Source organism: Schistocerca piceifrons, chromosome 7 (assembly GCF_021461385.2).
Source record: "Schistocerca piceifrons isolate TAMUIC-IGC-003096 chromosome 7, iqSchPice1.1, whole genome shotgun sequence".
Classification (NCBI taxonomy): domain Eukaryota; kingdom Metazoa; phylum Arthropoda; class Insecta; order Orthoptera; family Acrididae; genus Schistocerca; species Schistocerca piceifrons.
Window position 1 is genome coordinate 326,750,398 of NC_060144.1, and position 27,256 is coordinate 326,777,653.

At 43.8% G+C, this 27,256-nt stretch overlaps 1 protein-coding gene across 1 annotated transcript in view; it reads right to left on the reverse strand.

Annotated features, from left to right (window-relative positions):
• The window catches only part of LOC124805264 (probable cytochrome P450 301a1, mitochondrial), a gene marked incomplete at its 5' end in the record, with an annotated part of 97,700 nt that overhangs the window by 53,702 nt on the left and 16,742 nt on the right, over positions 1–27,256 (reverse strand). Inside the window, 3 exons of the mRNA XM_047265775.1 lie at positions 5,910–5,986; positions 9,519–9,635; positions 24,825–25,101. Coding sequence (XP_047121731.1) covers positions 5,910–5,986; positions 9,519–9,635; positions 24,825–25,101 — 471 coding nt within the window. The remainder of the gene's footprint in view (positions 1–5,909; positions 5,987–9,518; positions 9,636–24,824; positions 25,102–27,256) is intronic.

Here is a 27,256-nt window from a genome sequence, read left to right on the forward strand (position 1 = left end):
CATCTCCCTCGTACAGACCCTCCACATTCTTCTCTCATCTTTCAGCTTTCCCTTCTTTTCTTAGGACAGGTTCTCCTTTCTCCAAAGGTCTCTTTAATTTTCCTGGCGGTATCTGTGTTTCTTCTAGTGTTATATGTTTCCAAATCTTACATTTGTCCTCTAGCTATTCCTGCTTAGTTATTTTGCACTTACTGTCAATCTAATTTTTTAGACATTTGTATTTCCTTTCGCCTGGATTTTTATATTTTCTTCTTTTATCAATTAAATTCAATACTTCTGGTGCTATCCAAGGATTTCTGCTAGCCTTTGTCTTTTACCTACTTGATCCTCTGCTGCCTTCACTATTTCATCTCTTAGAGCTATCCATTTGTCTTCTACTGTATTCCTTCCCCCGTCCTTGTCAGTCGTTGTCTAATGTTGCATCTGCCACTCTCAAGAACCTCTTGTTCTGTCAACTTATCCAGATCCCATATCCTTAATTTCCTATCTTTTTGCAATTTCATCAGTTTTAATCGACATTCATAACCAATAAAGTGTGGTCAGAGTCCACATCTGCCCCTGGAAATGTCTTACAATTTAAATTCTGGTTCCGAAATGTCTGTCTTAAACATTATATAATCAAAGTGAAACCTTCCGGTGTCTGCAGGTCTCTTTCACGTACACTACCTTCTTTCATGATTCTTAAACCAAATGTTAGCGATGATTAAATTATGCTCTGCGCAAAATTCTGCCAGGCGCCTCCCTCTTTCAATTTTCCCCTAGTTGATATTCACCTACTATGTTTCCTTCTCTTCCTTTTCCTACTTTCGAATTCCAGTCCCCAACACAATTAAATTTTCGTCTCGCTTAGCTATCTGAATAATTTCTTTTATCTCATCATATATTTATTCAATCTTTTCATCAACTGCGGAGCTTGTTGACATATAAACTTGTACTACTGTAGTGAATGGGGGTTGTCTTGGCTATGATAATGAATTTACTATAGTGTTCATAGTATCTTACCCGCATTTCATTTTCTTATTCGTTATTAAATCTACTTCTGCATTACCCCTATTTAATTTTGTATTTATGCCTGTATTCACCTGACCGGAACCCTATTTCTCGTGCCACCGTACTTCACTAATTCCCACTATATCTAACTTCAACCTATTTCTCTTTTTAATTTTTCTGACCTAGCTGCCCAATGAAGGGATCGGTATCTGTATCGCTGAGACATGGAAGCCTCCCCACCAACGGGAGGGGGGGGGGGGGCAGACTCTTCGTACAAAGTAAATACACTCCTGGAAATGGAAAAAAGAACACATTGACACCGGTGTGTCAGACCCACCATACTTGCTCCGGACACTGCGAGAGGGCTGTACAAGCAATGATCACACGCACGGCACAGCGGACACACCAGAAACCGCGGTGTTGGCCGTCGAATGGCGCTAGCTGCGCAGCATTTGTGCACCGCCGCCGTCAGTGTCAGCCAGTTTGCCGTGGCATACGGAGCTCCATCGCAGTCTTTAACACTGGTAGCATGCCGCGACAGCGTGGACGTGAACCGTATGTGCAGTTGACGGACTTTGAGCGAGGGCGTATAGTGGGCATGCGGGAGGCCGGGTGGACGTACCGCCGAATTGCTCAACACGTGGGGCGTGAGGTCTCCACAGTACATCGATGTTGTCGCCAGTGGCCGGCGGAAGGTGCACGTGCCCGTCGACCTGGGACCGGACCGCAGCGACGCACGGATGCACGCCAAGACCGTAGGATCCTACGCAGTGCCGTAGGGGACCGCACCGCCACTTCCCAGCAAATTAGGGACACTGTTGCTCCTGGGGTATCGGCGAGGACCATTCGCAACCGTCTCCATGAAGCTGGGCTACGGTCCCGCACACCGTTAGGCCGTCTTCCGCTCACGCCCCAACATCGTGCAACCCGCCTCCAGTGGTGTCGCGACAGGCGTGAATGGAGGGACGAATGGAGACGTGTCGTCTTCAGCGATGAGAGTCGCTTCTGCCTTGGTGCCAATGATGGTCGTATGCGTGTTTGGCGCCGTGCAGGTGAGCGCCACAGTCAGGAGTGCATACGACCGAGGCACACAGGGCCAACACTCGGCATCATGGTGTGGGGAGCGATCTCCTACACTGGCCGTACACCACTGGTGATCGTCGAGGGGACACTGAATAGTGCACGGTACATCCAAACCGTCATCGAACCCATCGTTCTACCATTCCTAGACCGGCAAGGGAACTTGCTGTTCCAACAGGACAATGCACGTCCGCATGTATCCTGTGCCACCCAACGTGCTCTAGAAGGTGTAAGTCAACTACCCTGGCCAGCAAGATCTCCGGATCTGTCTCCCATTGAGCATGTTTGGGACTGGATGAAGCGTCGTCTCACGCGGTCTGCACGTCCAGCACGAACGCTGGTCCAACTGAGGCGCCAGGTGGAAACGGCATGGCAAGCCGTTCCACAGGACTACATCCAGCATCTCTACGATCGTCTCCATGGGAGAATAGCAGCTTGCATTGCTGCGAAAGGTGGATATACACTGTACTAGTGCCGACATTGTGCATGCTCTGTTGCCTGTGTCTATGTGCCTGTGGTTCTGTCAGTGTGATCATGTGATGTATCTGACCCCAGGAATGTGTCAATAAAGTTTCCCCTTCCTGGGACAATGAATTCACGGTGTTCTTATTTCAATTTCCAGGAGTGTAATAATATCGAGTGCAAAAGTTTACATTTAGTACATTTTTTCTCGTTTTTCCCTAAAAGCAAGATCAGCGCCATTTGTTTCCCTAAGAAACGCAACACGAAACATTTTTCACACTCTTATTGCTTACGTGGACTATAGCTAAGATAATAATTATAATAAATAATAATAATAATAATAATAATAATAATAATAATAATAATAATAACAGTTTAAATCGTCAAATTCAGTTGATTTTTCGGGAAGCAGAAACACCTGGTATGTCATATTTTACGAGATTATAGCATTTAAAAACAATATGCTTAGCATAATTCTTGAGAAATTAAGTCGAACTCTCGAGGTAGTACGGCAGCAGAGAACAAAATTGTGATATAGGAAGTCGACGTGGTGCCATTTTAAAACCCTTTGTTCACGCGATTCCTATGACTATTAATTTAAAAAGAGCGACAAATTATATCTTGATGACAGCCCCGTTTAGACCTGTGAGAAACTGCTGAATATATATTATTGAAACAGATACGTGTCTTCTGTAAATGTATACCCAAAATCAAATTTAAGTTTCCTTCTGCGTATAAGGTTCAGTCAAATGCAAACGAGACCGTTGGAAAAAGTAAATACTTGTTTATTAGTTCAAAAGTAATTGCCATAACTGTTAATACTTTTATCCCACCATGAGACAAGACGGTCATAGTCTACGTGGAAGAATGTTGACGGTTGCCAACGAAACCATGATTGTACCTAGGAGGGCACCTCTTTGTGTGAAGCAAATCGACGTTCACGAACGTCTTTCTTCAGGTCTCCAAAAACTATGGAAATCGAATGGGTAGAGACCAAGACTGTACGGATTGCGGGCACACATGTTACCAAGGCTGTTTCGAGTACGCTTCAGAATTTTAGCTAGGAAGATCTCACACATCCCCAAAACAGTCTCCACCTCTCCTCATGTGATTTCCATGTTTTTGGAACCCAGAAGAAAGACGTTCGCAGCCGTCGATTTGCTCTGGACAAAGCGGCGCACACCTGGGTACAACCATAGTTCCGTAGGCAACCTCGACCAATTTTCTACGAGTCATTGACCATCTAGTCTCACATTGGAGATAACTTCTGAAATAATAATTTTCTATTTGTCTCATTGTAATTTGACTGCTCCCGATACAATGATAAACGTTTAACATACCCAAACGATATAGCAATTAATGATTTGTGTTTGTGTGTGTGTGTGTGTGTGTGTGTGTGTGTGTGTGTGTGTGTGTGTGTGTGTGTGCGTGTGCGTGTGCGTGTGCGTGCGTGTGTGTGTGTGTGTGTGTGTGTATTGGCGTCAGAGTGTGAGGGATATCTAGTAGTTGAGAATGATGAAGCTGGGGAGAAAGGAGGTGAAAAATTGGTGAGGAATAGGGGTCTGAAGCCGAAAAAGAAGGGAGAGAGGGAGGGAGGAATAGGCGTTTATGGAGTAAGGGAGAGGTGGGCTAGAAAGAGCGAGAGAGAATCTGTGAAGACTTCTGACTGAGTTGGATAAATACTGGAATGGAAATCAGCAGCGGTGTAATGAAAGATATCAGCTCAGTTTTGACTTAATCTAACTTAATCTAAATCCAGTTGAGCGCACAGTGAATTTTACCTCGCTCTTCGAAAATTAAAGTTCAATGTTTTGGACAACATTAGGCCATTTCAGTCATTGTAAACACGTTTGATCTGCCAGTGAGACAACTGCAATGCCAACTGATTTGGCAGAAGAAATTGGAGGAGCCGAGAGTGGACGCCTTGTAGCTATGCTACCCAGTACACCGCTGTGCCGCACCGGTAAAGGAAAACTGGCGGACTCCAGCGCTACTCCCATTAACCTGTATTTATTTATTTATTTTGTATACCAGAGAGTAACGTATTCCGCAGGAAGACCATAATCGAAGTTCTTCAATACGTATGGTAGTGTGGAGAAGAGACTGCTAGTTGCTGAGGGAAAAATTACTGCAGAGGATCAAGACACAGCTTCAGTTCGCTGTGACTGTTCTAGTTTCGACCATAGAAAACTGTAGCTAATTTACCAAAGACCTGAAACTGATATACGTGATGCACAAAATTAAATTAGAGTATGCTGCTATTTGCAGATTTTACGAGTTATGTAGGAAGCGCTTCATATAGGTTTCATTTAGCATAGCTACCCCTCTAGTCAAGAGTTTCTCCAGTTGTTCGTCGTTTTGTCGCATCGATCAGTTGCTTACCCAAATTAAAACCTATGTGTCTTTCGTGGTCCAAGTTTTATCCTAATCGGGAGCATTCACTACGAGTCTCCTGTAATTGATATTTCTGACCAAACATATAGGTAACTTAAGCGCACAAAAGAATTATTGTGACAGAAAAAACTGGTACAAATGGTGGTTGCTACCACAACCATGTTCCTGAGTTACATATTTTCCGTGTTGTACGTTATAATCCGAACTCTTAAAACATCAACCATCTGAAATGATGAAACAGTGAAATCCAGCTATGACTCTACAAGTCCCTGTAAGTCATACAGAACGCTAGCCACTAAGAATATGTAATGATGTTGAGTTTGAATTGGGAAGTGTCGCTTTAAAATTTTTCTTTTCTTTAGTTCTGCTCGTGAAAATTAATTGGGGGCTGTAACACAACACTGGAACAGTGTAATACATTAAAAAGGCATGTCTTTCATACACGTTCTACGCAAACTGTGTTCTTTAGCCAACAGCCACAAAGCAAAACAATACTACAAAACGCAAATGGCTCACTATGGTTAGAAATAATTAACTGCAGTATAAAATATTATTATAATAAAAGCCAACTACAATGATATTACTACGGCGTGACGGGGAAGTAAGGAATCTACAGTTACAACTTAGAACTACTCACTTTGTGCACGTTGTGATAAGGATAATGCATGTGGGTGAAATAGTCATTATACCACAAATTAGGTGCATGAATTAACAGAATGTGGGATTTCGATGTGATGCCTATTGTCGTGCGTGCTGCAATAAGTGTTTCTAACCCCATGGCATGGACTCAAAGACGACCTGGAAGTGTTATGTCTCCTGCACTTGTTAGTGGTACATTGTTAAATGTTTCCCCTGACCAGATTTATTGGGGCATTCTCGGTGTTGCAATTTTGACAAACGTCAGTGTACCTAATAGCATAATCAGCTCATAACAGTGACCAGAACAGCTATCAATAGTGGATGCAAAACTCAGGGTAACGTACATTCAAGCGACCATTTGTGGATCTCGTTATCGAAGTCTTCAGGCATCTCACCGTTCTCGTCCCTCATCTCACACATTCTGTAACAAAGGAAAAAAATAAAATATTAGTCACATGTTAGCACCATTATTTTTATTGTGAGTCAAATTTTCAGTACCTTTCTGAACCGAAAAGGATACATGGGGAACAAATAAATCACATATTCTGAATGATTATGGAGCAGTTAATGTGCCGGTCTGGAGAGGAATGTTAGTTCTCCATTCCTTTCATTTTCTTCTACTCTAGCAGCTAATGAGAACATTTCCTTAGGCTCGTGATAGTAAATTCGCGCTATGGTCCTAGTGCGGATCAGAAGCTTTTCCCATTGTCATGAAGTGTTTCATTCATCAGTCGGATACGTTAAGCTCGGCGGTCCCTTGGTTCTGTTTAAGAGGAGTGGCCTATGTGACGTCATTGGGCTGCAATCTTATACATTCCACAAGCACGCATCATAGTCAAACAAAACTAATGCTTCGCAAATGAAATGTGCCCAGTGGTTGCGAATAAACAGTGCAATGTTGGCGGCTGAACTCTTAGAGAGTAATTTGGCCAATGTTATGCCATACGAAGTGGTCTGCGTAAAGTTCAGAGTGTGTTCAGGCCTTAGCCCCTCTGACGGTTCGGTTGCTATAGAATTGCTTGAGAGTTCGATTCTTGTCCCTCAGAGGCCACGTATAATATTTCCACGTCGTTGTCGAGTGTCATGCTGGACCATCCTATTTTCCGTGCCGACAACAGCTATATCTCTCTTACATGGTTGTTACCTCTACATGAATGTCTCATTATCTACTTACATTAATGCATGTTATGTGCAGCGGTATTGTGTAAGGGGGTACATGGTATACCACCGTTACAATACCAGTGTCCTACTCCTTTCAAGAACGGTTAGCCGGAAGAATAATCGCGGTTACTCTTGAATTTCTCTGATTTTACCGTCATGGGCAATTGGACGTTAGGCGAGAATTGTAGGAGGGTGGGGTGGGAGGATAAGAAGTAGTAAAAATAATCTTCTTTGACGTGGGTCTTCTGGCTCTGAATAGTAGACATTTAGTAATGTCCAACACTCTTAGAGTGACTCTTACTGTGACACTCTTGCATAGACTAACCTATCCCGTGGCGAAAGGTAATTTTATTAAAACACGGAATTGTCTTCAGTTTTACTGTTTTAGATTTTTATGATCCTTTTCTGAAACTGGGGTAATCTCTCGTTTTCCTATCGCATGGAACACTATTTTTTCAGCGACCTACGATAAACTACTGCAATAAACAGGTCTATTTCATGTAAACAAGTACAATCTAGTATTTAATTTGATAGTTACAGTGGCCTTTCCCCTTTATAAAGATTTTGGTTTCTTTTAGATTCCTCATTCAGTTATCACTGTTATTTTTCCACCCGTATGCTACGATGAAATCTTCTTCAGAGGAATAGTTTTGGAAATTCGAACTTATGATTCTTTATTCTGCCCACACATTGCTTTTGGATTAAGAAAATGCATGTTTCTATAATATCTTTCGCATTCATGTGAGCATCACAAAGAAGAACTGTAATGCAGTCTTTATCAGGGGAACAATTTTACAAGAATAGTTTTTTATGTAAGTCTTCCGTTTTGTAATCAGTACTATCTAATAACGACTGGACAACTAAGACAATTAAATTTCGATCCATGTACTGATTCTGCGTAGAATACAGTTTCTCTAGGTTCCTCAAAATTTAGTTTAATATAAAATGCTTTTGAAATTCACTGAGCGCCTCTTATATAGCTGGATTTAACTTCACTTTCTTTGTTCGTTAGTAAACTTTGGGGTTCGTTTGAATCTGTGGTAAAGCTCTCTCTGCTTTCATAGCAGCTTCCTGACGTTGCTGTTGATCGTTAGATCGGTGTTAGTTCAGGTGTTTGGAAAATTTATTCATTGATGTTCAGAGTTGGCTTTTGTCTTTAACTTATGATGCAGTCAGTAGGGAAATGGAGAAACAACGGCGCGACAATGTCAATTTCTTGAATATGCCTTAAAGAGAATTCTGTTATGCTGGATTCTGAAGTGTAACACTGAAGTCCATCTGTTTTAAGGTTGCAACATTTCATTGTAAAAATAGCCACAAATTCACTGAATAAAAGAAAAAAAATGCACGAACACGACGAGCTGCTATAATCGACATCTTTGAAGAACCGTTAGTAGTGACAAGTCACTCAATTTTATTATCTACAAGGGGAGTCAAATGAAAGCTTTAAATATTTTAATTTTTTTTTATTGGCGGAAAGTGGAACATATTGTATCATTTTTTTACCAATTTGCCAGTCATTCAACACACTTCCTCAAGCGCGTGGGAAGTGCACGGATACCGTTGGGAAAAAGAAATTACTTTGGTGTGTGCAGCCATTCTTGCACCACCTGCTGCACATATTCATGGGAACAAAATTTCTTTCCTGCCATCGACTCTCTGAGAGGTCAAAACATGTGGAAATCCTACGGTGCGAAGTCTGGTGAGTATAGTGACGTGGTAGAGTATCAAAGTGCAGGTCATCGATGGCTGGAATTGTTGCACGGGCAGTAGGAGACCGAGTATTGTCATGCTGAAAAATGACCCCTGCAGTCATAAGCCCACGTCGCTTTGTTCTTATTGCAAGCCGAAGCTGATTTTTTAACATGTTGCAGTATGATGCTGTGGTGATGGTGTGTCCCATAGTTGTGTAGTGCTTCACGATAACACCTTGTTCATCCCAAAAGAGAGCCAGCAAAACCGCCCCTGGAGGCGACTGCGTCCTGAACATCTTGGGTTTTGGTGATGATGAATGGCGCCATTCCTTGCTTTTTCTCTTTGTTCCAGGATAGTAGTAGTATACTCAGGTTTCGTCTCCGGTAACGATTCTCGAGAAGAAACTATCACCTTCTGCTTCAAAGCACTACAGAAGTTCTTCACAGACGTCAACATGTAGCCGCTTCAGTTCTGGAGTGAGGTGGCGTGAAACCCAGCTTGTAGACGCTTTATGAATGATGTGATGTGCTGAGCCATGACTAATGTTCAGATCTGCGGCTATTTCATCTACCGCCACGCGGCCATTTTACTTCAGAATGGCTTCAACTGCTGCGTTGGACTCCGGTGTCACAACATGGTGAGCCTGGCTCAGGCGCTGAGCCTCTGACATAGAAGGCACCCCATTCCCGAACTTTGTATTCCACTCACACACTTGCTGCGGTGATAGACAGGCATCGCCATACTGGATCTTCATTCGACGACGGATTTAAGTAGGTTTCATACCTTCACTGATCAGAAAACGTATGACAGAACACTGTTCCTCCTTGGTGCACGTCGCCAGGGGGGTACCCATTTGGAGCTGGTATTGTGGCCACGTTTCACTTGTCTGTAGTATGCTGCAGCCTGTAGGGCATTCCTTACATCATCAGTAACAGTACTGCCAACATGTAAGACAATGGCGCGAGATGTAGCTTTTAATTACACTTTTAAGGCTTTCATTTGACCCCTCCCCCGTCGCATTCACACAAGAAAAACATGAACATAAAATCATGCATCTACAGAATATATCACCGGAGTGGCCAGAGAAAACAGCTCACCTCTGTATGAACATCTCGGTCACCTCCTCGATGGGCCGTATGTACTTCTTGATGGTCTGCAGCTGCAGGATCGGCTTCTGCACCTTCGTCCGGAATATTCGCCATGGTTCTCCGTGCCTGTAGGGAAAATGACATTGGACTTCTATATTGTACGAATACCACGAAAAATTTGAAAAATTGTATGTATGAAGAATCTGTATCAATTTTACGCGTTCATTTGTTTGAATGTTACGTTAGTATGATCTTTGTAGTTTACAAATGATGTACACCAAAAGCCATGAGACATATTTAATTATTTTTTCACGTTATCAACCATTATGTTATAAGGAACCACTCCATAACGGCAAAATTTAGTAAAAAGCCCATACATAAGTGATATGAGTCAGTCCTTCACTATACGGAATACAGATGGCCACATGTATCACCAACATATAATTGCGTACTGGTCTTCCACAAGAAGACCTTGAACGGAAGAAAAGTTTCTGAATTACTATTAAAGGCTATGAGATTTCAATCGTCTTTTCAAATCAATCGCTTTAGTTTCCATTTTAAAAAATGAGTTCGTTTCTTTCATAGGCACCTCTTATAGCTATTTATTCTATGATTAATAAAAGGCTGCTGCAGAATAATAACACCCAATGGGGCTACATTCACGTTCGCTCGATTATTTAAGGCAGAGCCGTCGATTAGCTATCTCTAGTGCAAAGTTACCGCCGTACAATCACGAGTGCCTGTACCAAAATGATAAAGTTCATCTACGAATTTTGGAACTGCCGATAACACTCCAGTGACTTTCCTCAGTCACTTAAAGCGAATGTCGGGATGGCTCCCTTGAAGGTCGCGGACGATATCTTTACCTACCCTAACCAGTTCAAGCGTGTGCTCCATCTCTAATGATCTCTAATGACCTTCCTTTATTTTAATAAAGTTCCGTGTCCTTGTAAAGTTGGACTTGCCTTGTTTCCAACACGAAGTTTCGCAGTATTTCCGAATTCAGTGCAGCCTGAGGCCTTTTCAGCGCTGCTGATGCACAATGATTGGCTTGTATCGCGCACTCAAGAGCATTTTCATTGGTTAAGCCTCTCTGCAGGCAAAGCCGTCGCTTTATTCAGTCTCGGTTTGCCGGAAATAAAATCTTTGAATTATTATTTTCAATATGTAGATACGATCAAGTATGTATCAAATTAACATCAGTACAATCTTTTTCAGAAGAAAGGTTTTTTTTGGTACTTTTATGTTATATTGCTTCACAGCGAAATCACTTATAAATCAGGGACCGCTCATTTGTTGTGTATTCTGCAGAACTCAGAGTCAAAAACTACATGTTTCGTAATTCTATTTGTACAATGGGCATTTCTCACTGTGCTACATAATGCGCCGCTTCTAACGTACCATTTTAAGGCATTTGTGCAGCTTCGTTTATCCCTTTAGCTGGTGTAGCGTATGGTTTGCAACAGATGATGCGAGGGCTTTGTTTCCTCTTTCTGTTGTTGAACACTTAGTAGGCACTACGAAGTCTGGAATGACAGTGACTCGTAACGTCTTCAAATTCATTCTGCCTACTAAATATAGTCGGTGAAGATTATTATGACATTAACTAAAGCCACATCAATAAAATGATACACTATGTGGCGCCTCCGTTTCACTTTTATTATCACAGAGATTACTAACTTCTCATCACTTGTTAATTCGCCCTTTAGATGACGCAGCATGTCACTGGTCATGTCGTTAGCACGAAGATTCCGCGATTAAATTCCTGAGAAGACGAGATGACTTGACTCTTACTGCATTGTGCTCTCGGGATTGTTATAGTGAAACTGAAACCACACTATTGTCTTGTTGTTGTTGTGGTCTTCAGTCCTGAGACTGGTTTGATGGAGCTCTCCACGCTACTCCACCCTGTGCAAGCTTCTTCATCTCCCAGTACTTACTGCAACCTACATCCTTCTGAATCTGCTTAGTGTATTCATCTCTTGGTCTCCCCCTACGGTTTTTACCCTGTTGTCTTATTTAGTACGAAAGCTGACTTGTGGTACTGACTTGCATGTCACAAAACGTAGTTAAAAACACACATTAACCATCAACAAAAATTTAAGTTTCCTGAGCTTTATTACCACAAATTAAAAACAACATACAGAAAGCGGTGCGCTAGGAAGCATGAGCTGCAGCGGTAATCACAAAGCGGGACAAAGCGGGAAATGTGTGACATTCAACATCGAGTACTGGAGACGGTTGTTGGTAGTCAATAGTTATCAGCAAATGTCATGGTTCAGCTGTCACACCACTGGTAACCTATGCAGTCAACCTGAAAAAAAAGCTGGCTTCAGTAACAGCCCATAAATATGTTCAGTGCTGCCGGTTCTCCAGCTTGGCAGAATCAGTCGTAACTAAAGAAAAGTAAAATACCTGTGACGTGACAGAAAATTCTCTGATGCGGGATCGTATCACTAAGCAGCTCCGAAACCTCCCACCAAAGCACTCTCTGTGAGGAGGGCAACGTCAAAGAGAGTATTTTGAGATGTACGGAACCTGTTCTGAAAATGGGGTGCAGGCTCCAGCTCGCATCAATAATTACGACGGCGTCTCCCACAGTACCTTACTTAGCGGGTATTCAAAAAGAAATCACTATCGAGATTAAAAGCCGTAACGAATAATTTCTTCTCCTGTTATGACAGGAAGGTCTGTACGTCACCTTTAGGCGTTGAGAGCAGAATATCTCTGCTATAAGGTTAACGCTGAAATTTGAGGTGGCTATGTGTCCTATGGCAGGGACACCTGCATTGGGCTTGGCTTATTGAAGAAACCTTTGCAAAAAAGAAAATTCCATGGAACTAACACTGAATTTCAGAAGTAACTACACAAGAAGTACATAGGCGATGCAGAGGAACAGTGCAAAAAATTAAAGCATATGAAAGTTATAAGTGCTGGGTTCAGCCGAGACGCGAAAATGCTAACTTACACATCACAAATGGACCGTCTCAGGCCGAAAGTTTTGTAAAAAAAACTTGATGTTTCATATGCTAGGATCTCTCTAATGCACCTTGTCCCGAGGTGGGGGGACGCGGTCAGTGGCGCGCCGGAATTTCGAGAGCATCACGGGAATATCCAAATATACGAAGTCCGTTGGACTTACCTCCTTCTAACAAAGACAGTTAACAGTAGCGAGGGTGGGTGATGCGACTGTAGTTAGTTCTCCCTTTCAGGAATGGTGCCCCAATGATTTTGCGCCAAAGTCTAGAAGAATTCAATGTAATGATTTCGTACAAGTGGAAGGTAGCAACCACTTTCTTACAACAGGCCTGATACAACTGTGTCACTGGAAACCTAAAGGCGACCAACAGAGGCCTATCGATTATGATACCAGCTGTCTTTATCAGCTACGGGCGGGCGACCCAGTCGGGCAGTTACAGAGAAGAAACTATTCTTAGTGGGACCGACAGAAAGAGCGTTTGCGCTGCGGTCGGCAACACTTACATAAGACAAGTGTCTGGAGCAGTTGTTAGTTCGGTTACTGCTGCTGCAATGGCAGGTTATCAAGATTTAAGTGAGTTTCAACGTGGTGTTATAGTCGGCGCACGAGCGATGGGACACGGCATCTCCGAGGTAGCGATGAAGTGGGGATTTTCCCGTACGACCATTTCATGAGTGTATCGTATCAGAACTCCGGTAAAACATGAAATCTCCGACATCACTGCGGCCGGAAAAATATCCTGGAAGAACAGAACCAACGACGACAGAAGAGAATCGTTCATCGTGACAGAAGTGCAATCCTTCTGCAAATTGCTGGAGATTTCAATGCTGGACCATAAATAATTGTCAGCGTGCGAACCATTCAACGAAACATCATCGATATGGGCTTTCGGAGCCGAAGGCACACTCGTGTACCCTTGACGACTGCAGGACCCAAAGCTTTACGTCTCGTCTGGGCTCGTCAACACCGACATTGGACTGTTGTTGACTGGAAATATATGGCCTGGTCGGACGACTCTCGTTTCAAATTGTGGCTCTAAGCACTATGGGACTTAAGGTCTGAGGTCATCAGTCTCCTAGACTTAGAACTACTTAAATCTAACTAGCCTAAGGACTTCACACACATTCTCGAGGCAGGATTCGAATCTGCGATCGTAGCAGCACCGCGGTTCCGGACTGAAGCGCCCAGAACCGTTCGGCCACAGCGGCCGGCGTTTCAAATTGTATCGAGCGGATGGTCGTGTACGGGTATGGAGACAACCTCATGAATCCATGAACCCTGCATGTGAGCAGAGGACTGTTCAAGGTGGTGGAGGCTCCGCCCAATCGTGTGGGGCGTGTGCAGCTGGAGCGATAGGGAACCACTGATACATCTACATACGACTCTGACAGGTGACAAGTATGTATGCATCCTGTCTGATCACGTGCATCCATTCATGTCCATTGTGCATACCGACGGACTTGGGTAATTTCAGAAGGAGAATGCGACACCCCACACGTCCAGAATTACTACAGAGTGGCCCCAGGAGCAATCTTCTGAGTTTAAACACTTCCGCTTACTGCCAAATTCCTCAGAAATGAATATTATTGAGCATATCTGGAATGACTTGCAGCGTGCTGTTCAGAAGAGATCTCCACCCCCTCGTACTCTTACGGATTTATGGACAGCCCTGCAGGATTCATGGTGTCAGTTCCCTCCCGCACTACTTCAGCCATTAGTCGAGTTCGCGCCACTTTGTGTTGCAGCACTTCTGCGTGCTCGCGGGGTCCTACACAATATTAGACAGGTGTACCAGTTTGTTTGGCTCTTTAGTGCAGTTTCTCCCACAATAACACTGGCAGCTGCTATCTCAGACCACAACATTCCAACATGCCGCCCTTACCGAACTGACAAATTAAGTTAGGATACAAAACGGAGTAGTCTACATTTCGTAATAGCCCCTTAAGGCGTCATCAATATTCAGGCTACGTTCCGTAAGAGCCATAAAAATCTTTAGCAGTATTATCGAAATACAAATAATCTTGTAAGATACTAACCTTTTCTATACCCAAGACCACACTACACACAAATATACAACGGCTAAAGCAAGCAGACAAAATTTTACGTGAAACTGGTGCCATTGGCCATCTCAACAACATCATGTCGGCTAATTAGCCTCTGTGATTTATTTAACAAACGTCGAGTCGTAAAGTGATGCGCCAGGAGACATTACTCTACAACAGACGAAATATTCATTGGAAGACAACCATAATTAGTCCTTATTGTACTTAACTTTGTACGGCTGTAGCGACACAACGTTGTCTCGAAATTTCTATCCCAAACTGACAGATGAAGATAATCAGTATTGAAATGATATGGTAGACAAAAATGTACATTGTGATTCAATTAAGATCTTTGCTTTTGAGGCGAAACGCAACTCAGAAATGTGATAACGTCCCATCAGAACTGAACTGTCCTTGTCGTGCTGTTCTGCTGCATAATTATCCAAAGTTACGGTGGAATTTAGCAACCGACTATAACTGTCATTCATACCAAACGAAGGTGAATTTAACAGCGAAAACATTCAGCGTTAGCCGGCCGGAGTGGCCGAGCGGATCTAGGCGCTACAGTCTGGAACCGCGCTGCCGCTACGGTCGCAGGTTCGAATCCTGCCTCGGGCATGGATGTGTGTGATGTCCTTAGGTTAGTTAGGTTTAAGTAGTTCTAAGTTCTAGGGGACTGATGGCCTCAGCAGTTAAGTCCCATAGTGATCAGAGCCATTCAGCGTTAAGCGAAGGTTCCAGTTGAATCCTGATCAGGCTCACAGCGGTAATAGATAACAACGAACTATTTTCACGCACGGCTGGCTGAGAAATGAATGTTAGTACGATACGGGGCAGTTTGCTTTCCACTGTCCCTTGTTATTGCTGCTCGCGCGGAAAAATATATCAACAGTACAATGTGCCCGCTCCTTTCCTGATTCTAGGTCTACATTTACGCCACTAATATGTAATCCACATCCAAGAATTCCAAGAGGGTCCATAGAACCACTTCAAATTTCTCGGTCGTTCTACTCTCACATAGCATGGGGGAAAAATTGGCACCTAAATATTTCCGTGCGAGTTCTCATTTCAATGGTCATTTCTCGCTATGTGAGTGGAAGTCAACAAAACATGCCATACCATCTCGCGTATCATATCCAGGGCACTCTCTCCCAGTTTCACGATAGTGCAAAATGAGTTGCTCTGCTTTGAACTTTTTCGATACCCTCCGTCAACACTACCTCGTTAGGATCCCATACAGCGCAGCAACACTCTAGCAGACGACGAACAAGTGTACTGTAGGTGGTGTCTTCAGCAGATTCTACCATATGCTGTTTCATTTGTGGAGTTTCCTAAAGGATAAAGTCTGTGAAGTAAATGTGTTTTATAAGAACTGGACAGTATCGCTGAATATAACAGTTAGTAAAAGATCTAATAAATTAACATTAACTGTAATGCGAATGGCGCAGCTTAACTTCGCTGTCTGCCCAAGAATAAATAAATGAAATAACGTGAAAAATGTAGTTTTAGAAGTTATTTTAATTCATTTTATGGAAGGAAAAGTGGAACGTTAAGTAAACAGTTTATAGTTTCACTAGATTTCTTTTGCTGATATTCTCATATCTCATGATCGACAACGGACATAATCTATTAGGCGTCAGCACAAAAAGTAATTAACAGGCTATTGCTGTCACGACAGTCGACCCGGCTGAATGAGAATCCTAACTCCCTAAAGAAGGAGCTCGTGTAAACAACTGCAATTTTGGATTCTGAAATAAGAAGAAAGGTTAAATATGCAGATTTTGAGTCAGAAAATCTTCTTGTATTTGACCCAGCATCGTAGATCTGAGGTGCCCAATTTTTCGGTGGTAATCGGATTGAAATACTTGCGTGGCATCCTGGGGAGTTTCAACGACGTGTTCGACATGTTTGTTGCGAAAACCGGTTGTGAAAGGTGGATAAAAATGCCGATTGAGGTCAGTGTACTGACCGCGTGAGAGGCAAGTTAAAGAGTCGTCTCTCCACCACAGATCCGTGAAAGGCAGGCCTCTACCTTACGTGATGCCATTAGACTGTCCTTTTATTTCCGTAGTTGGTATTTCATAAATTTATCACGCAGAATGTAGACTGGAATGAGTTTCACTAATCGTTCTACATAACTAACAGTAAAATTTCAATTATTTGCATCTTTATGAAAGTAGTTTACTCCACTATCGATTTGCCTTTCTGTTTCGGCTATTAATGACAACCATTTACTACGTTACATACTTTTGCGGAACACAACAATCAAAATATGGAAACAGATTTTCCCCGCCCTGCTTAGATGTAAAGCCAAAATTGACTTTATTACCCTGATTAAATTTCGGCTTTCCATGCACAGTTGCTTTATGCGAGTGGTGCCTGTGCAACAGCTGTTCCGAATTCGTCAGTACGTTAAACGAGGTTATAATTAGATTCGTAATATTTTTTTTCAATGAAGAGAAAGTGCGGTTTCCTTATGGATGTCAGTGAACTCTTAAGGAAGAGGAGTGGGAAATGGTTAAAAAAGCATGCTTAAAAATCTTATTAATGCCAATTAATGTTTGCGAAGTTTCTTTATCACATCCAACTAGATCACGTGCGCTGTGCAGAAAGTACGAAGCAATAATTGTCCGAATATTTTACCATTCAAACGGTTGGGAGACGTGGAACGTCTAGAAAGTATCCTAATGAGTAAATAAACATTCTTAATCCTATTGCACAGAATTGGAAAATATTTTCTAGCCAGAGATCGACTGTGTACGAGAGCCTTTGCTATATAAGCATGTATAGAAATCTACAAATTAGCCTGCTACGCTGAATAACACGTCAGTCCAAGTAGTTTCGAGACTGTATTAATAAGAGATATAGAAACATTGAGATGGTGATTTTAATGCTTCATATGTTCTACATAGTATCACTCCACTTGAGTACAACAAACATATTGTTCATACAACCATGTGAAACTGTGAGAAAAATCCGTCTTTGGGATGTCGTTCAACTTGTGCGACGCACTGGCTTGAATGTCGATTAAGCCGTAAAAGCGTTAACCTTTCATGTATAGTTCCGTACTTTGTCGTATTGTGGCAGTTTCGCAATAATAACACCAAGTCTCATCGCCTGTGACACTGTTTTCCAGCAAAGAAATACCCGTGTATTGCGTTTCAACCAAGTCGATGCAGGCGTCCATGCGACGCCGTTTTTGTTCGGTAGTCAAGATATGCGGGACAAAATTTAAACACACTTGTCTCTTACTCAAAACATTCTGGAGAATGTCTTGAATACTTGATTTAGAGCCGTAGCACCCTTGGGATTTGTGAGACAACAATAGTGACACACTAGGGTCTCACGTCCACTACTTAACACTGACTACTCACAACTGACTGGGCGAGTGCACATCTGCTGTTTACAGTTGTTAGTTCAAGATGCCACCATAGTTACTGCGCTGACGTCGCTTATACACCAGGAATAAAATCAGTCTTGGAATTTTGTTGGACTGGCGGAGTATAGGGTTGTTGGTGAGCAGTTTGATTTTCGTAATTAAGTAAACATATCTGCATTTGTGTATCATATCTGCATTCGTGTATTTCTTTCTATCTCACAAAGAAAAAAAAAAATGATTTGTATCCGAGACGTTGATAACCTGAGAGTCTCCTACATCAGACCATTTTACTTTGAGGCTTCTTCGAATAACATCTCTTTGTTTCTATTTATTAGTTCTGCATCTTTACACTGGACTGACGCCACTAGAACACATCATTTGAAACGAGTCACCAAGATTCCCTATGTGTATAACATTTCAATACCCGTACGGGCCACATTTGTTATTTCTTAATTGTGATTCATGCGTTTGTGTCTTGGTGTCCAACACAAACAAACCTAATTGCAGTCTCATGAACTATCCTGTCCGCTTTACCTTATCCAGCATTTCTTCTCAGTCCTTGTTATTAATGTCATCTTTCGCTTCACCGTGTGCAGGATTTACCTGAGGGTTGATGATCGTCGCAGAATACGGAGGCGGTCGGATAAAGTGTACATCTCAGTCCCACAGGTTCAACAGGGAAGCGAATACATTCAGTTTTGGTTCGATATAATGTGCAGATATCGAACGCCTCTGTCGATGGTAATTTGATGGCCGTGCGTTATTGGGATTATATTCTCAAACACCCTGTCCAGCCCTACAGACAACATTTCGGAGATGGATTCGCTTTTCAAGTCGATAAGGGTCATCCCGTGAACGCCTACGAGGCTGGAATCAACCGAACGGAACAGTCTGCGATATCTGCTGACATGAACCCTGCTGAGCGTACTTTGGACTAGTTGAAGTTTGCAGTGCTTCTTCACAGGAACCATCCTCGCAGACTGGAGGACGAGAAGGACTGCCTTCGAAGAATGACTCAGAGGCTGAGCCGCAGGTCAAGGAGGATACAAGCATGATATGAAGCACGGGGTAGGTTCAAATGGCTCTAAGCACTATGGGACTTAACATCTGAGGTCATCACTCCCCTAGACTTAGAACTAAGCAAACCTAACTAACCTAAGGACATCACACTCATCAATGCCCGGGGGAGGGTTCGAACCTGCGACCGTAGCAGTCGCGTGGTTCCGGACTGAAGCGCCTAGAACTGCTCGTCCACCGCGGCCGGCCACGGGGTGGGCAAAATGGTTCTGAATGTTACAAAACAGCAAATTTTAATTTCACAGGTTAAGCTGCGGATTTTTGATCAGAATACCTTTACCTTGGCAATTGTTTTTATTTCATTGCTAAGTTATTTTATAGTTTCATAAGGCTTTATCTCTCATTCCCTTTTTCTCTCATCTTGAATCTAAGATGACACAAGTCTGCATGCGTGAAGGTAGTGCAAAGTGTGATTTTAACGATTATTGTGCGTAGTGAGCACATTTTCCTAAAAGCGACTTGCCCTTCTGCAATTAATTACTCTATAGAATTTTTCCTTCGTGGTGACCGCAGTCACTTAGAATTCTTTGAAATATGTTTCCGCCATTTGACTGTAAATCACTATTCATTTATTTCACACAATCACTATTTCGGTTTTTTAGCCATTCTCATGCATAAGTTAAAATGTCACAAAATGTCCAACATGCCTAAATGACATATCATCGTCGAAAAGTCCGCTCCCGGTAGCTGAGTGGTTAGTGCGACAGAATGTCAATCCTAAGGGCCCGAGTTCGAATCCAGGTTGGATCGGAGAGTTTCTCCGTTCAAGGACTGGGTATTGTGTTGTCCTAATCATCATCATTTCATCCCCATCGACCCGCAAGTCGCCGAACTGGTGTCAAATAGAAAGACTTACACCCGGCGAACGGTCTATCCGATGGGAGGCCCTAGTCACACGACATTTGCATTTTTACCGCCGGAAAAATGTATATCTGGACTTATACAGGGTGGTCAGAAACAGTTTGAAAAGCTTGTAAGGGTGTTGCAGGGTATGTTGTGCTGAGAATTAACTGTTAAGAATAAAAGTTCGACATGTTGCACCGTTTCTGAGTTAATCAGCACTGCAGCTAACCAACCAGGCCGTTGTGCTCGCAAGTTTAAGAGGCCCGCCAGATACAATTCCTTTCCGTTGTTTTCATAGTTTAGATGATAGCGCACGACACTGCTCAGCCTTTGGCTCGGCTTAGGTCCTTACTACCGGCCCGCCCAGTTCTTGCATCACTCTTGTGTGGTTTTAGGAAACCAAACGAAGAAAACGTTCGGTGACACCAAGTGTGACGGGTAGTTTTAATCTACGCGCCTAACGGCCTGATTGGTTAAATTCAGTGACAATTAATTCAGAAATGGTGGAACGTATTAATTTTTTTCTTAACAATTATTTCTCAGCACAACCTAACTTGCATCGTCCTTACAAGCTTTTGAGAATGTTTCTGACCACCCGGTATATACGACGGCTGGTTTATAAGGCGTGTCATTTAGGTACGTCACACATTTTGTGGCATTTCAACTTGCACTTGCGAGCGGCTATAAAGCTTAAATAGAGATTTTGTGAAATAAATAAATAGGATTTTACAGAAAATGGGAGAAATATCTTTAAAGAAATAGTGTACGGATGTTTTTAGTATTTGAATTGAAATTGCTGCGCGTAATGAGTCTATTTGAAATGCGCTTAGGCAGCTATTCATCTATAATTACTAGTCTTTGATGTGCCACTTCTCTTTCAGAAAGCGATTGCAATTTCTCTCGCAGACTTGAAAAAGCATTGGCAAAGTGTGCAGAAGCGAAGGCACTTTGTGAAATACCAGTCGTCTGCTTCTAGAGAGAGCAGCAGAAAAACGTTTGCAGTTGTGTAACGCGAAGCTGGTGTCACGGGGAAGTGCGTCTTGTGGTTCTACGCTAGTGAACAAACGCTTTACATCTACTGTCCCCTGCAGGAAGTTTACTAAAGACAACTGCACACTTGTGTTGCTTAACTGATGAAGGGATGGGCACGTACCGCCGAGTGTGCGTGGTTGCCTCCCCTCCATGCTCCAGTCTGCTAGTAACAAGGCCCGAGTGCGGATAATACACTGATGATCCAGAATATTATGACCACAACGAGGCTGAATGCTGCCTAGTGCAGTTACGGGCACGTGACGCGGTAAGAAAAGCATATATACTAGGGCGTGACGAATGGGGAATCAATTTTAGACGTGTGACTGCCAAAAATCAAGACACAGAGGCATTACTGACGTTAGCTCTGGTTGGCATTGATTTGAAACAATGTGGAAAGTTGAGAATTTGTGCCGGACCATAATCCGAACTTGGTCTTCTACTTACTAGGCAGATGTGCTGGCCACTGCGCTATTCGAACACAGTGGTCATCGTAACTGCATGGACTACCTCAGCGCGCCTCCCATCGGAAGCAAATTCTCAATTTATCCACACACTACTGAAATGAAATGTCGTGTGGCGAGGGCCTCCAGGTGGGTTTACCTGATCGCCTGGTGCTAGTCTTTTGAGGTGGCACCGCTTCGACGACTTGCGCGTCGGTGAGGACGAAGTGGGGATGATGAAGACAACACAAACACCCAGTCCCTGAACGGAGAAAATCTTCAACCCAGCTGGGAATCGAACCCAGGCCCCCCGGCAAGGCAAGCCGGCACGCTGTCCGATCAGCTACGGTGGCGGACGTCACACTACTGATATAGTGCCTTTTGCCCCTTGCCCATTATCCTCATTGATCGTGGCATTTCGCCAATTCCCGTAAGCGTTCGAGCGCACTGAAGTGATCAATTGTCAACCTCGGCTTCATTAAGTATGTGGTACCTGTTCTTTCGGAGAAGTCCGAAAGAACAGGTGCCACATATATTATCAAAAATGTCAAAGCTGAGTTCCACCTAATCACAGCCAACGACCTATCTTCCGATTAGCAGCCTGTCACTGCGAAGCTTCAGAGATTCACGATGGCTACTCCGAGCTCCCAGAAAATGACGGTAAATTGGAATCACCTATCCAGTCGCGATAGATCAACGATGGAAATCAACACAGCAGGAACAGTGGAAGCGGCTTTTTACGTACAGCAACACAAAAATTAAAGAGGCAGCAAAAGAACACAATTATAGTGACATGTCAAAAATGGCTCTGAGCACTATGGGACTTAACATCCATGGTCATCAGTCCCCTAGAACTTAGAACGACTTAAACCTAACTAACCTAAGGACAGCACACAACACCCAGCCATCACGAGGCAGAGAAAATCCCCAACCCCGCCGGGAATCGAACCCGGGAACCCGGGCGTGGGAAGCGAGAACGCTACCGCACGACCACGAGACGCGGGCAGTGACATGTCAATAAGTCCTCTAATTCCCCCTCTCTCTGTTGTACAGAACTCTATAGGTGGTACTGCTTGCTGTTACTACGCTTCCTAACATATCCTTCAGCCCTTCGTCGCATTGAACCATCCATTCTTTCAACTATACACGGCTCCGTTCGGTTTGCGGCACATGCATTCGTCACGCGCCCCAGTAACATCTATACATTGTCAATGGGTTGGGAGTAAATCAATGCTTCTAGATACCCCAGTCAGATATTCAATGGATTCAGGTCTCTCGAATAGGGAGGCCATGCTGCTTGACCTTCCCGAGCAATCCACAGTACATGGAACGTTGCGCCGAGGTAGTGCCGCACGATTCGTAGAAAGTGAGGTCATATCTCGTCGTCCATAAGCTACAGTCGATGTCTTTTTGCAATGATATTGTTCTGCAACTGCGCTGCTAATTCATCGCGCAGACATCTGTGGTACACAGCACTCGCCCATCTGCAATACGCAGACCTCACGGGAGAGTGTGACCGATGCATGTGACGGAATCCGAATGGAGCCAGGTAAATTTGGAAATTTGTGGAAAAGCCTTATGGGACCAAACTGCTGAGGTCATCGGTCCCTAAGCTTACGCACTACTTAATCTAATTTAAACTAAGTTACCCTAAGAACAACACACAAGACTCGAACCTCCTACGGGGGGAACCGCGCGGATCGTGACAAGACGCGTCAGACCCCGCGGCTACCCCGCTGAAGCCAGGTTTATTTGAAAGAGTGCCAGACTCACTGGGAAGGACTGAAGGATGTGCCAGGATGCGGGGTAACCACGTGCAGCACTGGTTACACACAGACTGGAGTGAGAGGAAGGATTGGCACATGCCTCAAAAGGTATTGCTTTCCAGACATATAGGAATTTTTCTTGTAATGGTGACAAATACTACCTCCTGTAGGAACATATGACACTATTTTAAACACCCTGTGCCGGACAAGTGCAAGTCGGACTCTCGCTTTAAAGGTTCCGTTCAAACATGATTATGTTTAGAGATAATAATAATAATAATAATAATAATAATTTCGTGTGGTTCAACGACCTGGTGGAAGTCTTTCTATTGGAGTCCACTTAGGCGATTTGCTGAGAGGTGAAGGCTAAGTTCAAATGAAGACTGAAAACTTTCGCCCCACGGGGATCCGATTCCGAGACATTGTGGTGTTCAAGCACATGCTTTAGCGCTAGACATTCAGGCCCGACATGCATCTTAGCAGTTCATCTATAGGTTTGCTCAGTAAGTTTTGCGAGTATCAAAAAATATGATATAAATGGCCGCATCTTTTGACTGCATTGACTTAGAAGCTTACATTTTCAAACCGCCGAGGAACCTTAGCATTTGACATAAATGTTAAATTAATATCTCTAGCCGTTCCTGAGAAAAAGGGACGTTAAAAGACAGAGAGACAGATTGACAACTAATAAGAAAAATACTTTTTATGTGGTATAATTACAAATTGACAGTTTTACGATTTTTTTTTCCTTTACTTGTACTGTGAAACCTTTTTTCTTGCCAAATTTCACGATTCTATGTCAGTGGGAAGAATCTTTCACGATTTTACGAGTCAGTTTGCGGTTATAGAAATATGTGACCTAAATAGCTGTCTATTTTGATTGCATTGACTTTCAGACTTAAAATTTTCACACCATCAAGGGACCGTAGACTTTAGTATGAGACATAAATTTAAACTTGATACATCTACCTGTTTCTGAGAGAAATAGGTCTTCACTGTAGGACAGACAGAGATAGACGCATAAAAAAGTGATACTAAAAGAGTTCCGTTTTTACCGATTGAAGTAAGGAGTCTAAAAGAAGATGAAAAAATATTTATATGGCTACATGCATGTAATTAACAGGCTTTTTCCCTGTAAAAATGTACAATAACTTCTGTTGAAGAATTAATCTACCATATAGACGGAGCTATAGGAGGAACATCTTTAATCTACGTTTGAAAACACTTCTGCTGTCTGCCAGACATTTCATTTCCATGAGCGGATTGTCAAACAGTTTTATGGCTGCATATTTCACCCATTTCTGAGCCACGTTAGATTCATTAAAGGTTAACGCAGATCAATTTTCCTTCTAGTATAGCGAATATCTCAGTTACTCTCAAACTCAGGTGGACTGCTGGTAACAGATTTCACAAAGTGAGACGATGGTTGATATTCTCATTCATGTGTTTTATGCAATGTGTACTTTCCTTCTAAGGGGTACACAGCGAATGGAAATCTGCTAATGATGTTAACTTACTGACTTCTGTATCTCCAACGTTGGCAATTGTTCTTATGGTAAAACTAGTTGAACCTGTATGGTTTTTCCAGTTTAAGTTTTCATTACTATCAATACCTAAGAATTTAGTATATTCTATCCTGTTTATTGTTTCTTGTTAGTGTACCAGAGTAGCAGCTAGTGAAAATTGAGACAGTGGAAAATGAGCCACCCTTGCACCGTTCATACCGGAGGTGTTAAGGCCAGTGCGCAGGACTTACACGCCGACGACGCCGGGCAGGTCGCCGAAGAAGTCCCTCCTGACGACGCTCTTGTAGTGGACGAGGCACGGCATGGAGGGCCGGAAGGGCGTGGAGCCCTCGTGGCGGTAGACGCGCTCGATCTCGTCGGCGTCGTAGACGAAGAGCAGGTCGGGCCGGCCGACGAGTCCCGCCAGCCGCACCACGTCGCCGTACTGGTCGTGGAGGTCGCGCGACACGCGCGCCAGGTCGGCCACGCTGAACTGGCCCACCACCGGCAGCACGCGCCACGTGTTGCCTACAACACGAATGGCCCGTCCAGGCTACTGAACTAGTATTTACATACACCTCACATCTCCCATCCAAATGGGCAACTTGTCAATGCTCCTAATTCCATTTTTATGTTTTCTCCACCGTTAATATACACTGATCCGCCAGAACATTATGATAACCCACCTAATTGCCAGTATGTCCACCTTTGGCACGGATAACAGCGGCGACGCGTCATAGCGTGAAAGCAATGAGACCTTCGTAGCTGACTGGAGGCAGCTGGCACCACATCTGCACATACAAGTCACCTAATTCCGAGGAGGAGCACGATGAGCTCTGACGCCACGTTCAATTCCATCCTAGATGTGTTCGATCGGGTTCAGATCTGCGAGTTGGGAGGTCAGCACATGAACTGGAAGTCGCCACTGAGTTCCACCACACTATTCACCTTGTGACATGGCGCATTATATTCTTCAAAAATGTTCAAATGTATGTGAAATCTTATGGGACTTAACTGCTAAAGACATCAGTCCCAAAGCTTACACATTACTTAACCTAAATTATCCTAAGAACAGACACACACATACATGTCCGAGGAAGGACTCGAACCTCCGCCGGGACCAGCCACACGGTCCATGACTGCAGCGCCTAAGACCGCACGGCTAATCCCGCGCGGCCATTATGTTGTTGAAAAATGCCAATGCCACCGGGGAACATAACCGTCGTGAAAGGGTATAAATGGTCTGCAACCAGCTTGGGCGTTATGGTGCCTTGCACGAGCTCCACTGCACCCATAGATGCCAATGTGAATGTTCTCCAGAGCATAACGGAACCGGCGCCAGCTTGTCAGCCCGTGGATGCCAACGTGAATGTCTCCAGAGCGTTACGGAACAGTCATCAACTTGTCAATGACCCACAGCACAGGCATCAATAGGCTCTTGCCCTGGAAGAAGACGGATCCGCGCCCTCCTATCGGCATGATGAAGAACGTATAGGGATTCATCAGACCATGCAAGGCTCTGCCACTGCACCAATTTCCAGTGCCGATGGTTACGCGCCCATTTCATCGTAGTTGCCGATGTGACGTTAACATTGGCACATGCAAGAGTCGTCGGCTGCGGGGGTCTTAGTTAGGACACTTTGGTGCACTGTGTGTTCAGACACACTAGTATGCTGCCCAGCATTTAAGTCTGATGTTAGTTAGCCACATTTCACCGCCTGTCTTGTTTTATCAGTCTGCCCAGCCTACCATGTCCGACCTCTGCAATGAGGGGTGGCCGCCTAACAACACTACGTCTGGACGTGGTTTCACTACGGGTTGAAGACACTCACCACAGCACTCCTCGATCACCCGACAAGTCGTGCAGTTTCCGAAATGCTCTTCCTGATCTTCCAGGCCGTCACAATCTGCCCTCGGTCAAACTCAGATAGATTGCACGCCTCATCATTTCTACACATCGACAGCACCCTCACTGATACTATATGCACCGTGTTTGTGTCTGACAAGCAAAAAAAAAAAAAAAAAAAAATTGGTTCCAATGGCTCTGAGCACTATGGTACTTAACATCTATGGTCATCAGTCCCCTAGAACGTAGAACTACTTAAGCCTAACTAACCTAAGGACATCACACAACACCCAGTCATCACCAGGCAGAGAAAATCCCTGACCCCGCCGGGAATCGAACCCGGGAACCCGCGCGTGGGAAGCGAGAACGCTACCGCAAGACCACGAGATACGGACGGTCTAACTAGCAGTCAGGCCTCGCCAGGTGACGCTACTATCGCCTGGATGATAGTAGGTCGGCGGTCATAATGTTCCGCCTCATTAGTTTACAAGGTGATTCCTTACTTCACTGTACAGGATCATTTGAGGCGGCTCTTTTGGTGGGACTACAGTCTGGAGATAAAGTTAACCTCGATATTGGTCATTTTTTAATCAAAGGCAGCGGATGAGGAGGCTGTCGCTTCGGCTGCGAGGGGAGAGACTGGCTGGATTTCGGTTTTCGGCGGTGGAGAGGGTGACTGGTCGCTCGCTCGGTGATGAAAGCCCTCAGAACGCTGGACGCAGAGAAACTGTCCCGTTCTCGGAAATGTATGTCAAGAAGCCTTGAGACCTTTAGAGTCACTGTGGAACCCTGTCGACTCTGGGCAATCAAAGACTGTTTTGGAAACCAGAAATGGTG